A 12,795-nucleotide genomic window follows, 5' to 3' on the forward strand; every position below is an offset into this window, starting at 1 on the left:
ACTTAGCATGGTACCTTTGTTTAAAAGCTTCCCCAGGCAGAAATTGGTGTTGGGTGCCAGGCTTGCATGATGGGCATTTCATTTCTTAATCAGCAATGAGAGGAATTCTTTGGCTTTATTTTCGAAACAATGTTGTAATGCATGTGAGATCATCAGTTTCTGGAATGTCAGGGTATGGAAACGTACAGAATTTGGTAACAAAAATCAACATGAGTTTCTCTTTAGAATCAGACAGAAATTCTTTGAACTTTAATAAGAAATGTCTGCCAGTTTTGAATTGAAATAAAAGGACAAGTAACTTGAAAGTAGTCAGTATCTGCCAAAATTAAGTGTTTGTTTTTCATTTGAAGAAAAGACTGCCAGCAAAAGCAAGCAATTCTATAAAGGAATAATTCTACACACATTTTGTATCAGCTGCTTTCAAGAGGTTGTCTGTAACACTAAATCCTATCTTTCTTTAAACAGAGGCTGTGTCATATCAGTAAAAGTGGTATACTAAAGGATTTCAGTTCGGTTGTAGGCCACATTGTAACAGTTTGTTTTAACAGCAGAAAATGATGCAATGTTGAATTTGAAATTGTTTGCTAGCAAAACTGAAAAGTTCTTGAAATCATACTGTAAAAGTCCAGGTAAGGTTTTAAAAATAATGTTGGTTTCTGTCTTAAATAGAATACAAACTACTGAACTTACCTAATGCCAAAACACCTTTTTCATACCAGGAGAGGACTAAGAATGCCTCTGAAAGAAAATATGGGAGAAAATATGAAAGTTGCTGTATTCCACTTGTTGGAAAGGAAAACCGAAGATCTGGGATTATTTTGCAAGGTATATTCCTAAAAACATTGGGTCTATGACCTGCAGAACATTATTCTTGCTAAGCTGGGGCATCACAAGGCTTCTTGTACAGGCAATATTTTGATTTTGTTTGAATTTTGGATTTCTGAAACTGTTTTTATGATACTGCATGCACTGCATAAGTTAGACTACAATCTCAAAGGACTCCCATCAGGATACTGAAAGGGCAGACTACACCACAACCTGACATGTGTTCCCAGCCTCACGCCAGCCATGGTAAAGAAAACATTAGGTCAGCGTAACCAATCCAGCCTGCTTTGGAGTGGGAGATGGTGAAACTCCATCTATGTAAATAAGCTTTATGGCTTTCTACCAAAATATTCTTCTTAAAATGGTTTGTGCAAGAACACCAGTTGCAACAAAAATATCTGCTGCTAAAGCAGCATTCAGTAACTCATTCCCCCCTGAAATTTGATTATGTTTCTCTTCAAATTCTTTACAATTTGTGTAGCACGTTTGGCACTCACAAGAGGAAAAGATTTTTATAAAGGACTTGTTAGAAACTTATGTTCCTTGTATTTGAGACAAGATTCAAAAGTTGTGGATAGTCTAGTCATGGCAGTGAGACGATGCCCTATGAGACAGCACATCTCAGCTTGCTTTTACATTGCTGTCAGAAGTAATTAGAGACACAGTCAACACTCCCCAGCATCCTTCAGCATATCTGAGTAGCAGCCAAACTAGAGGTGGCTTCAGTTTCTTTTTCTTCAACTCACCTTCCCCAGGGAATTACCAAGTGCTTGAGTTTTCTCTCATCACTCTTGGTTCTGCTGTGCTTCCCCATGCCCTGACAGTGCTGCCTCTCATCCTGGGTGCAGGCCAGCTCCTTCTGCAGGGGTCATTTGGAGCTGACTGCAAGAGCACTCCTGTTCCTTGTCACTGAGATACCTTGGAGGAAAGTGGTGCACTATGTAATCCTCCTGGGAGTCTGCCAGCCCTTTTGAATTCCTGTCTTTCAGAGCAGTACATGTCATTTATCCTGTTCCTGGCACAGTCTGGTGCATGCATTGCACACTTCCATTTGATCCTGTACCCTCATTGCCCCACTCTCATCAGTTGCCTTCAGGCTTCTAGTGCACATACAGCTGATTTTATGGACTCATAACATTGCAGGCTGTTGATTCACATTTTTTTCTTTAGCAATGTAGGTATGTTTCCCTTTATCATCTGTTTTAAGCAATGAGCTACTTCTTCATTCTCATGGAAGGCTTTGCCCCGGGGGACGGGTGGCACTGGGACAGAGCTCTCTGGTGCTGGACCAAGAGGAGCAGTTGGCTGAGGCATCAGGCCCCTCCCTGGGGAAGGCAGGAGCTTTCTATCCCCAGTCTGCAAATACTGCTGCTGTTTGATAGCCAATGTTACAGCTGAGTAATTGCGGGGTTTCAGGGAAGGCAGGAGGAAACCTTCTGGAAAGAGCTCACAGATGGTTATGAGGCTATTCCTTTGAGGTGCTCTAGGAATACAAAATACTGTCTGGAAAATGAATCATAGGCTCACTGCAAAAATGGCCCTTCAGGGTGTGTTCAAACATAAGAGAGCCAGTCAAGAGCCTGGAAAGAAAGGAAGGGAGGAAGGGTGGGTCACTGATGGGCAGCTGGAGGCACCTGTAACACCTGCTGCTGGACTTAGGCTTAATGCTTGTCCTCTGGACACTGCCATGCTTGTGCTTCTCACAGATGCAGAGAGGCCACCTGGTTTCATGCTGGTGTTTTATGTAATGAAAATGTGCTACATGTGCTCAACATACCATTTTTAAATCTTCAAAGCTTCACATGAAAATCTGTGCATGGCAAACAGAGTACTACTCCTCCAGCAAGAGCTGTGTTGTCTTAGACAGGAGGAGATTTGAAATATATTTTCTGAGATGTATTTCTTTCACTTTGCATAATTCAAGACTGTCTTTGGAAAGAGTGCAGTTGAGACAAGAAGAGCTATTGCTGTGTCTTCCTATTTGTCCCCCCACCTTCTGGAATTCCTTCCATCCCTTTGAATTATTGCATAATTCTCTGATGAACTAAAGAGATCGTCTCAGCTGTAACCAACCTTTAAATTGTAATTAAGCCAAAAACTTTCAGTTATTTTCTGTAATGCTTTAATACAAATAATCACTGCTTTGAAGGTCAGATATTGCATTTTGAAATCAGAACCTTATGCCTCTCATAAATGGTAAGAACTGTTTTCACATTGTGACACAGGTATTTGTCCTGTAAATGTATCAGCTGCTTTTTCTGACTAATAGTCATATGGTGAAATGGTGTAGTTAGTTTTTAGGGGTTTGAGATATGTGCATTCAATAGTAAAACTATTTTTAATATAATAATATGTAATAGAATAATAAATAAGAATATAATTAATAAAATATACTGTCAAAAACTTTATTCTTTGAAATTCTGGGGTTTTTTTAATGAGAAAAGATGACTACTCTTAAATTGTGTGCTGTGTGATTTTTAGGAGCAAGTGTGCATAGACGGCCTTTCCATAGCTAAATGCAGCATTTGTTGTGCCCCTATAAATGAGTACCAGCCCAGCTAGCTGGGCTGTGATCATACTGAGTCCTGTAAACGAGGCATGTTTGAGTTACTGGTAATCACACCATTGGAAATCTTGACAGAGAATTCACAAGCAGGAAAACTGATGGCTGGTGTTGAATAGTTGGTTAATATTCTTTCCTCCTAATCAGCATTATATTAGTACCTCAGGACATACTCTTAGAAATGGCTCTACAGGTGGAATAATAAATTGAATATTGCACTTACAGTAAATCAAGATGAGCTTTGGCACTGTTTTCCCATAGTCTGGATCTTGTATCTTAGTTTTCCTGTGGATTTCAAGTCATAAAAATTGAGTTGCATTGTTGATACAGAAGATACAGTCCAGAAACACTGACTACTTGAGGAAATTTATTTTTATGTATGTTGCTTATATTTCATGAAGAGTATTTGAAATGTGCGTCCAGCTTTTCTTTGGTTTCTTGAAATGCCTCCTGCTTTTCTTTCTTTGTTTCCTTTTTTTTTTTTTTTTTTTTTTTAAATTTCTAAAGGTGTGCCTAAGTTCTGCAAAGATTTGCATAATGTATTTTTACCTTCCAGGTCCAGGTCTGAGCCCAGGTATGTTGCCACTTATTTGTATACATGATGTTAACTATTTTATTTGCAGACTGTGTGCTAACTCCAGGTTAAGGGATGGAGGTGCATTCCAAATCTTATTAATAAAACCTTATTTCTCCCCATGTGTTATTGATTCTTTTTCAATCATCTGCTGAGCTGTATAAATACCAACAAGGGTAACTGTAATTTGAAGGTAAAATCTCAGGGTTGCCTTTCCGTAAAATGAAACATATGTTTGAGTTTTATTTCAATTGAAGTTTCAGAAATTTTACTTCAATTCCAAGCTGCTTGTGGAAATTCTTCATGGCATTCTTCAAGCTTTAATCCCTAGTATTACTTTTTGAAGAATATTGCTAGGCTTTTTTTTTTTTGTAGTGCTATGTAAGATGCAGGCTCTAAATAGCTGTCTAATGGTCCCAGAACCTTCAGAAAAGCCCAGAAAACTTTACCAAAGACATTCTGTTAAAAGTTACATTCTCAATTGTTACTCTATCATCTTACTAAAAGTTTAACAAGATAAATAAATTGGAACATGAATTCAATACTTATCTAGAGTAATGCAATTCTGAAATAGGAAAACTGGCCAAGATACCACTAAATATATATCAGATGTATAGCTTTTGGGTGAAGAAACTGAAAGAATTCCAGTAAAGGAATGCATACAAACATCTGTAAATTCTCTGTAGAAGCCAGAGAACTGGACAATTCTGTGTCTCAGAAATATAAGGTGCCTCTAAAAGAAGTGGATCAAGAGCAAGAAGTTTACTGCTCAAATAACATGGACTAAATCCAAGGAGCAGGCTATGTTATAGTGTAGTATTACTCATCTTGCTGGCTCTGACATCCAAGACAGTTTCTTTTCTTCTTGCCAAATGTCAGCCATCTGCCTTGATCTCAGGAATTAGTGCCATTCCCTGACATTATGTACCTTTCCTTGGAATGTCACCCTGCCTTTGGGCACTCAGGACTTTGCTCTAACTCACGTGAAGATGTGATTGGAGTGGGAAAGTCACACCACTGACCTTTTTTAACTTGGGCTTCCTGTACAGCCTGTGCTGAGAGACACTCAGAATGGATTCAAGCCTAGATTAAATTCTTCTTCACCTAAACTACATGATACAGCTAAGCTATGTAATTGTAACCCAAATTACCCTTTGGAGGAGCCTTGCTTTCTTCACTAGCTTCTTAGCTTAGCCATCAAACTTAATGTCTGATTTTGGGGAACATGGTTATCCTACAGCATGACAAAAGGGAAAGGAATGAACATTGAGAAAAACCAATTTCTTAACCAGTGACATACCTTGAAAGGACTGGAAAATAATGATTCTTTGACAATAGCAAATGGCCAGGGCTTACATTTGACTGTATTACCAGCTGGGCATTGGCCATCCTGGAGGAAAAACAAACAGAAGGCAGAGAATAATACATGCTAGACATCTGCCCTGCATAGAACAAAATCACAATCCTGAATAAACAGCCTGCATTTGTACCATGCAACTGGACTACAGTGCTCCTTGCAGAGAAACACAGTCTTCTTCACTCAAAGTGGACCAGCAGATGAAAGGCTATGAAAACTCATGAAGTCTCAGTTCTTCTCAAAGGGTGGATTAATGAGCAGCTAACCTTTTTTTTTTTTGGCACATTCTTATGCCATTCTTTTTAGCCAAATCAGCCAGTACATCTGTGAGGCCAAACAGATGCTGGGGCAGCAGAAGAGCAGGCAGAAATGCTGGTGGGACAGGAGGGCAGGGCTGCTTCTCTTGTGTTAGGCAGTCTTGGCAAGGCTAAACTGTTTGTAAAGTTGCACGTTTGGCAATTCTTCAGCAAGGACTCGAATATGCAGGTGCCTGCCTGGATTGCAGCCTTTGGGCATATCCAGACTTGCAGAGTTAGAGAATGTTCCCAAAGGCAGTTTAATATCTTGTTCTCAATTTGATGCTGCCCTGCCTGATGTTGTCACAACATGCTGCAGCCAGGGATAAGCAGAGTTTTGAAATTAGTCAGGCTTCCTTACTGAAACTTCACTCACAGCTGAAATCTGAAGAAACTGCAAGGTTGAGTGCTACAAGTACTTGCTGATCTGACCATCAGTAATCAGAATAAACCCTGGTTTACAAAAATTGAGAGATAAATGGTGAAATTCCATTGTTGCTAATTCAGTTCTGTGCATCTGAATTTTCCTGTCTTGTTTAAACAAATTATAGGATCTGACTTCAATTTCAGTCAGGTGCTTTGTACAGTGTTGCCAAGTACTGTCATACTGCCTCACTACATTGTCTATGTGGACCACTGAAGAACACACATACATTTAAAAATTACTATGAGATCCTTCTGGGTGAAAGGCATTATAAAAATGAGATAGTTATTTCAACATTTCATCCAGATATTCTATGTAAAGCACATTTTGGCATTATAAAAAGAACCAAAACATTTAAAGATCGGGGGGGAAGAGAGGGGTCCCTTTTATTTTTAAGGATAATATTAGTATAAAATTAAAAATGAGTCATACTCTAACTAATGTCTAACTTGGTGACTCATCCTCTTAGCAAACTAATTATCCAAGACAAGTGACTCAGGAATAGATGCTATAGTTTTATGGCTATTGCTGTTACAACTAAACATGAGGCATGATTTTGGGTATCTAAAATGTAGCTATATCCTGCAAGTTATGCCACAGTTCTGGTTGAGGGCATATTATGCATGCAGATTACTTCAATCTGATGTATTTTTTCCCTTTTGAGGTAGGATGTGTAGCTAGCTTCTGGGTGTCTGAAGCAGCCATGGACACCAAGAATCTCAGGAGTGTATTTGGACGAGAAAAATCTAATCTGGTATGTATTTCTTTCCATCTAGGAATGGGTAAAGCCTCATCACAGGAGCATTTCTCTGATTTAACTTTTCACTTCAGATTCTTAATAAATAGTTTGATGGATATTATTGACAATATTGATCTGGAGATGATGGTAAGATTCATCCCATATTTGCTTGGGATGAATATAGTACCAGGCTGTTAGCTGTAATCCTCTCTCTGTTTTGTTTCTTTTTCTTTCCATGCCCTCCCTGCTCCTCCTTGGCTGCAGTCTGTAAAGTACTGGCACAGTGCAGGTCTGATCTGATGAAACCACAGCTAATGCCACTGCCTGCCTCTGATGGGAAGAGAACCCAGACTATAAACTTGGGATTTCTGGCCACTGAATAGGCAAGTCTGTTGCTTGTCTTTCCCTTTCCCCACCGTGGGTTCCCTTTGTTTCTGTTCTTCCTCTGCATTATTAACTCACATTGAAGTTCAGGGTTACTGTTTCCTGGGAACCCAGTTTCATTTGGGTGTACATACAGTCTAAAGAAGTCACATGTTGCCTCCATGGTAGGAGTTCATCCTGCAACAAAAATAGAAAACAAATTTGTTTTAATAGTTCTGAATGATTTTCAGCTGAAGCAGTGAAAAGGAAAGTCAGGCATATTTTAGTGAAAAGTTCATGGTTCTCAACTATGATTTTTGAATTGAGAATTTAAGTTTATAGTAACATTAGAAATTTATCATAATTATTGCAGATACCTATACAGCCTTATTCTCAAGAAAGTAGGCTATTTTTTAGAATACCTGAAATTATTCCTGTAGTGAGACAGGAGAATGTCTTAAGCAAGCTGCACTGAATAGTAGTTTGCATTCTCTTTCTCTTATTTGGTTGTAACTATAGTGGACAACAGATGAAATAACTATTGACGCAGAGAATAACACAAATCATGTCAAACAGGGACTTCAAACACCATGCTTTGGGGTCAATTACCTGTGTGCCTGGAACTTTGATCACGCTGGTAAATGGCCACATGACATAACTTGGGTGGATGTACATGCAAAAATAAATAGGCAGCTTTTCACTGAATTTTCAAGCAGAACAAGAAAGGTCAGTGAAGTGAAAACGTGTGTTTCTAATATGCTCAAGGAACTTCAACAAAGGAAGCTAATACTGATGAATTAATTTGCTGAAATTGCAAGCAAGGGGGTTTGTTTGTTTGGTATTTAAACTTAAATGGATCCTGTTTCCAATAAGCAGCATGAAGGGGGAGTATTTCCAGGGCCCTGCCATGCCAAATGGAAGACAGCGTGTTCTCTGCCTGATGAAATGTAAGTGTGACTGCTAATCAGCCTGCCTAATTCACTGCTAGATTAATAGCCCATTTTCCTGAGAATTCAGCTTCTGGGGAACTGAAGCTGTTTTCTTTTTTTTTTAAAGAAAATTAAGATATTCTGATGTTTTTCAAATAGAAGTCTTTCAGATTTCCATTTCAGCACTGACCCTGCCAAGGCAAATGAGTTAAAAATCTGAGAATGACTCTGGAATTCTGCTACTAAATTTTTCAGCTGAGGGGCATGGAAATTGAAATTTCTGGTTTGGGTCAAACTGATCCAAATATAGCTTTCATTTTGGAAGTGAGACCTTTCTGCAAGTTCTTTCTCAGCTCTCTTGCTACTTTTTATTTTAGCACTATTGCTTTTTTTTCTTTAAATGGAAGGTGAGAAGAGCAGTTATTCACAGTTTGTAAAGGGTTTGAAGATCAGTGTGCACAAAGCACTATGTAGGTGAAAATTATTTAAATTCAGAACTATGTTTTGTCTTCTTCCTTTTTTCCTTATGTCAGTCTATGCTGTGATTGAAGTCAATCTGCTTACAATCAAATCTAAACTTGGTTGGTCATTAGGGGTGGTGACTTTGGGGATTTTTGTTTTAATCACAGACTTTCTAGTTCACTGAAATTAGGGTTCCATCCTGATTTCTCTCTGCAGGAAAGATAAGGGTTTTGTTCTTAATGTTTTCATTAATTGTTTGTCTTTGCCATTCCTATGAAAAGAGTCATGATGAGTCCATCACTGGTGCTTTTTGCATTTGCTTCAAAATATGGGGATGGATCTGTTCTAAAAATGACTTTGTCTATGTATGTCTGTATATGTTCTGGGAGTATCTAAGGTCTGAAAATTGTTGATGATTAGGAGGTCATAAATCAGACAACTTTTTTTTTCGTTTAGGATTTTAGGTCACACATATTGATTTCAGCTTGTATCAGGTTGCAGTTGTGCCTGTGAATGAAGACCAATGTCATATTTGTGGGCATTATGTTATGTGAAGTCCATGACCACTGATGCCTCGTAACCACTGCATCAGTATTTTTCTTATACTTTTATCTGTTGTGGTATGTGTACCTTCCTTCGTGATCTGTCTGCTTGGTCTGCTTGTTCTCAATCTTTTAATCTTTTTTTTTTTTTTTTTTTTTTTTTGTGTGTGTGTGTTGGGTTTTTTGGTTGGTTGGTTTTTGTTTGATTGGTTTTGGTTTTTGGTTTGATTCCCCCTTTCCTTCTAAGAGGAAATGGAATGAAGATAAGATACATGTCCCCTCTGATATATTAATTAAATTTTATAAACGTAGATAAAGCAAGTCAGTTGGTGCTTTCTACTTTTTAGAGCAGTCAGGAAAAAAGGATGAGAGATAGATGTCTTTGCTGTATCAGTTCTGTTTTCAGTGGACATACAAAGGTTTTGTAAACTGAAGTAAAAGTATCTTTGTCTCCTGTCTTACAGGAGATACACAAGGCTTTTGTTTTCTTGTTCCATGTGTGAGATCACTGGCACCAAATAAACGGTAGCTTCCTTATTTGACATCCATGTCAAAATGAAGGATAAATGCAATAAATTTGGTTAGCAGTGTTCATGAGATCAAGGAGTCTGATTTACCATTTGGGGTTGAAAAGAACAATAAATGTGTATAATCAGAACTTTCAATGTGAGTGAGTGTCAGAGTAATGTCCCAGGGTGTTACACTGTATGTTGCGAGATACAAAATCTTTTGTGCTCCATGGTACTTGGCATATGTTTCTTAGACACTTCCATGTTAATAATTGATCCAAATTGATCCATATGGTATCTTTGAATCTTAAATTCCCATTAGACCAAGCATGTGTTTGTATTAGATATGTTTTATTACAAGAAAACAAATATCTTGGTGACACTAAGATCCCTGCAGTGAAATACAAATCGCCTCCTATGCAGGAGAGACCCTGAAAGTTGCTTTGAATGGTAGGGGGTTTTTCACAATATATTTAATGAAAAAACAGAAGTCTATCATTACAGTGTAATTTTTTTTAGTGTATCCATAGTTTATATTGACCTTGTGAAAGCCTGAAAGCTCTAAACTGGCCTCTTGAACATAATAAAATGCATAGCACAGAACATACTTTAAGATAAAGTCAGTAGTTCCAGAAATATTCAGAAGATAAAACTATAGCAGTCCCATCCAATGCTAGCATAAGGTTCTTTCCCTTTTTGTTACCAGGTAGTTGGAGCATTTAAGGGCAAATTTGTCATTTGTAGCATAACTCCTTCCTACACAAGACTAATTCTTTGCAAACATGGATTACAAAGGTATTTTTAAAAATAACAGCATTTGTGTATTTGTGTCTGTGATTTCAACTTAAACTCACAAGGACATACTAAATGTTTTTTTAGCCTAAACAGATCTTTGGTTTATCTGTCTGAAAGCACATATCCTACTAAATTTTTAGCTCCAGGTGAGTTGTAGTATTTGGACATAAACCCTGTGCTTTAATGTTCTTTCAGACATAATTCTTCCTTGCTACTGGAGAAATACTGATGGTGTGGTGTGTTTCCATTTTACACTAATTCCCATCCCTGGGCTAGTTAAGAAGAAGGAAAATTAAACCTCTGTGTCCTTTCTAGGCTCTGATGGACACTGTGTGTTCCCTCCTGAGTTAGAGGAGTAAGCCAGTTTTGTCTGCATTGGAGGTATGTGTGTGCAGCTAGAATAGTTTAAAGAGATGCCTTTTTTATCTCTTCCAAACATAGGCATAGGAAGTCAGATTCCCTGTTGTGACCAGATTCATTTTCATTCATATCATGGATTTCATGATTCATATCATGAAATTTCATGGATTTTCAGCATTTAAGCTTTGGGAGTAGAGACCAATGCAAGTAAAAAGTCTCTTGTGCAGCTGACTGTTGGTAGGAGAACCAGTTTCTCTTCCTCTTTAGATGTGGCAGTGCTGAATAAGGATGAGGTAGTCTTTTGTACTTGGCAGCCATTCATTCTTTCAAAGTGCTTGTTTTGAAACTATCACTTACCTCCTGGTTGCATTGTGAAGGACCATATGAAAATGCTGAGTTGAAAAGAAAGTGAAGACATTAAGCTGAACAAAACCAGTTTGTATACATACATGAGGGTAATTATCTGTGGGGGAGCAGTCAGGAGCAAAGGCCATTGGTTTCCCTACTAAGTGCTCTGTCACTTGTTGCAATAATTTATTTTTTTATGATGATGAACATTATTTCTCAATCAGTGGGTTGTGAACTTGCATGTTTTCCAATCACATTTTGTATATTTAAGTTTGATAGTTTAAGATAAGCAGCAGTACACTGAGCCAAATACTTGTGTACAAGGTAGACTTTATGGGGCAAAGGAGAGTGCACTGGAAATGAATTTTTTAGCATTTTACATACCTAAGAGTTTGGATCCATTACCTGTTTGTTTTCTTTCTTAAAAAGTTCTCTGCAGAATAGAAACTGTGGCATGGGAATAAAAAAGATTATTCACCTCCAACAGCTGCTTTATCTTCACTGTCTGGTACTAGTAAGAAGCAGCCAAGGACCCTAAATGCTACTAATGTGGGGGATTTTATTTGAAATGTCTGAACTAAGGCACTTACATTTTCTGTTTCCTGTAAAAGAAGAACCCAACAGCTCTTTAACTGCCAGGGATCAGTTAAAGTTGGAGAGGGTAAGTGTGAACTAAGTTATAATTGTCTAGTCAGACATAGAAACAGAGGTACTGGCAAGGAGGGCTTTAGAGAGAAGGTTATCACTGCTTTGTGACTGCAGCATGCTTTTTTTCAGTTGGGATGAAAGACAGCAACCACAATCCCTAACCTCATCTCAGAACTGCCAGAGGAGAACTGTAGAAACCACTTGGACTGCTGCAAAGTCTGGCTGCAGGGATGGGCAAGATGGTAAGACCAGCCTACATCTATGTCCCCTTCTGACCCTTATTCCCTAGTTTGGCTGTTGTTAGATGTGTAAGTCTTCTATTACACAGGCACACAGTGATTGGAGAAGGGGGGACAGAGGAGAGAGTTACATTAGATGTTGTTAGGAAGAAATTCTAAGGATAGTGGAGGATAGTGGAGCACTGGAAAAGGTGGTCCAAACAAGTTGTGTGTGCCCCATTCCTGGAAACATTCAAACCAGATTGGATGGGGCCCTGAGCAGCCTGATCTGGTAGGTGGTATCCCTCTGTGTGGCAGGGATTTGGAACTAAATGGTACTTAAGGTCCCTTCCACCCCAAACAGTTTCATGTCCTAGTCCTGACAGCATTCCAGGTAGCATTCATGCTGCCTTCCCTGGCCACTGAGCTTGGCACTTGGGTTAGGAGATCTATCTATGCCCTATTTGTCATCAACAAAGAGAAAGAACATTCCTCCTCAGGGCTGTTCAGGCTGCCAAAGCAACGTTCCAGCTTAGGCAGGGTGCCTTTTCCCATGTTTCTCTCCCCTGATGAAAGTGAGGGGGAGATGAGCTTCCCCTCTGTGCAGGGCTTTTCTTCATAACATCAACAGGTTTTCTTTAAGTGCCACAGAAGGCATAATTGAAAGAAGCCTGTACTGTACTAATAGTTGGGTGAAAAGGGAAGGAACTGATGGTCTCAATATCATCTCTCTTGGCCTCAATCTGACAAAGATTTAGGCATATGACTAAACTTATGCTATTCATTTCCTCTGTCATCTGCAGTCAGTTTCCCCTCTCAGATGCATTAGTGTTTGGGGGAAGC

The 12,795-nt window shown here is 38.7% G+C and overlaps 1 protein-coding gene across 3 annotated transcripts in view; it reads left to right on the plus strand.

Annotated features, from left to right (window-relative positions):
• The first annotated feature begins 7,042 nt into the window (after positions 1-7,042).
• Positions 7,043-12,795, plus strand: part of PANK1 (pantothenate kinase 1) — a 36,777-nt gene continuing 31,024 nt past the window's right edge. The window contains exons 1-3 of one of the 3 annotated variants that reach the window (XM_077183089.1): positions 7,043-7,161; positions 8,018-8,088; positions 11,864-11,976. Coding sequence is in view for 1 of the 3 variants with exons in the window: in XM_077183086.1 (XP_077039201.1) it covers positions 11,850-11,976 (127 nt within the window). In the remaining 2 variants the exon portion in view is untranslated. Of the gene's footprint in view, positions 7,162-8,017; positions 8,089-10,693; positions 11,977-12,795 lie in introns of those variants that run through there. The other 2 variants (XM_077183088.1, XM_077183086.1) reach the window with 2 other exon arrangements.

Source organism: Agelaius phoeniceus, chromosome 9, assembly GCF_051311805.1.
Source record: "Agelaius phoeniceus isolate bAgePho1 chromosome 9, bAgePho1.hap1, whole genome shotgun sequence".
Taxonomy (NCBI): Eukaryota; Metazoa; Chordata; class Aves; order Passeriformes; family Icteridae; genus Agelaius; species Agelaius phoeniceus.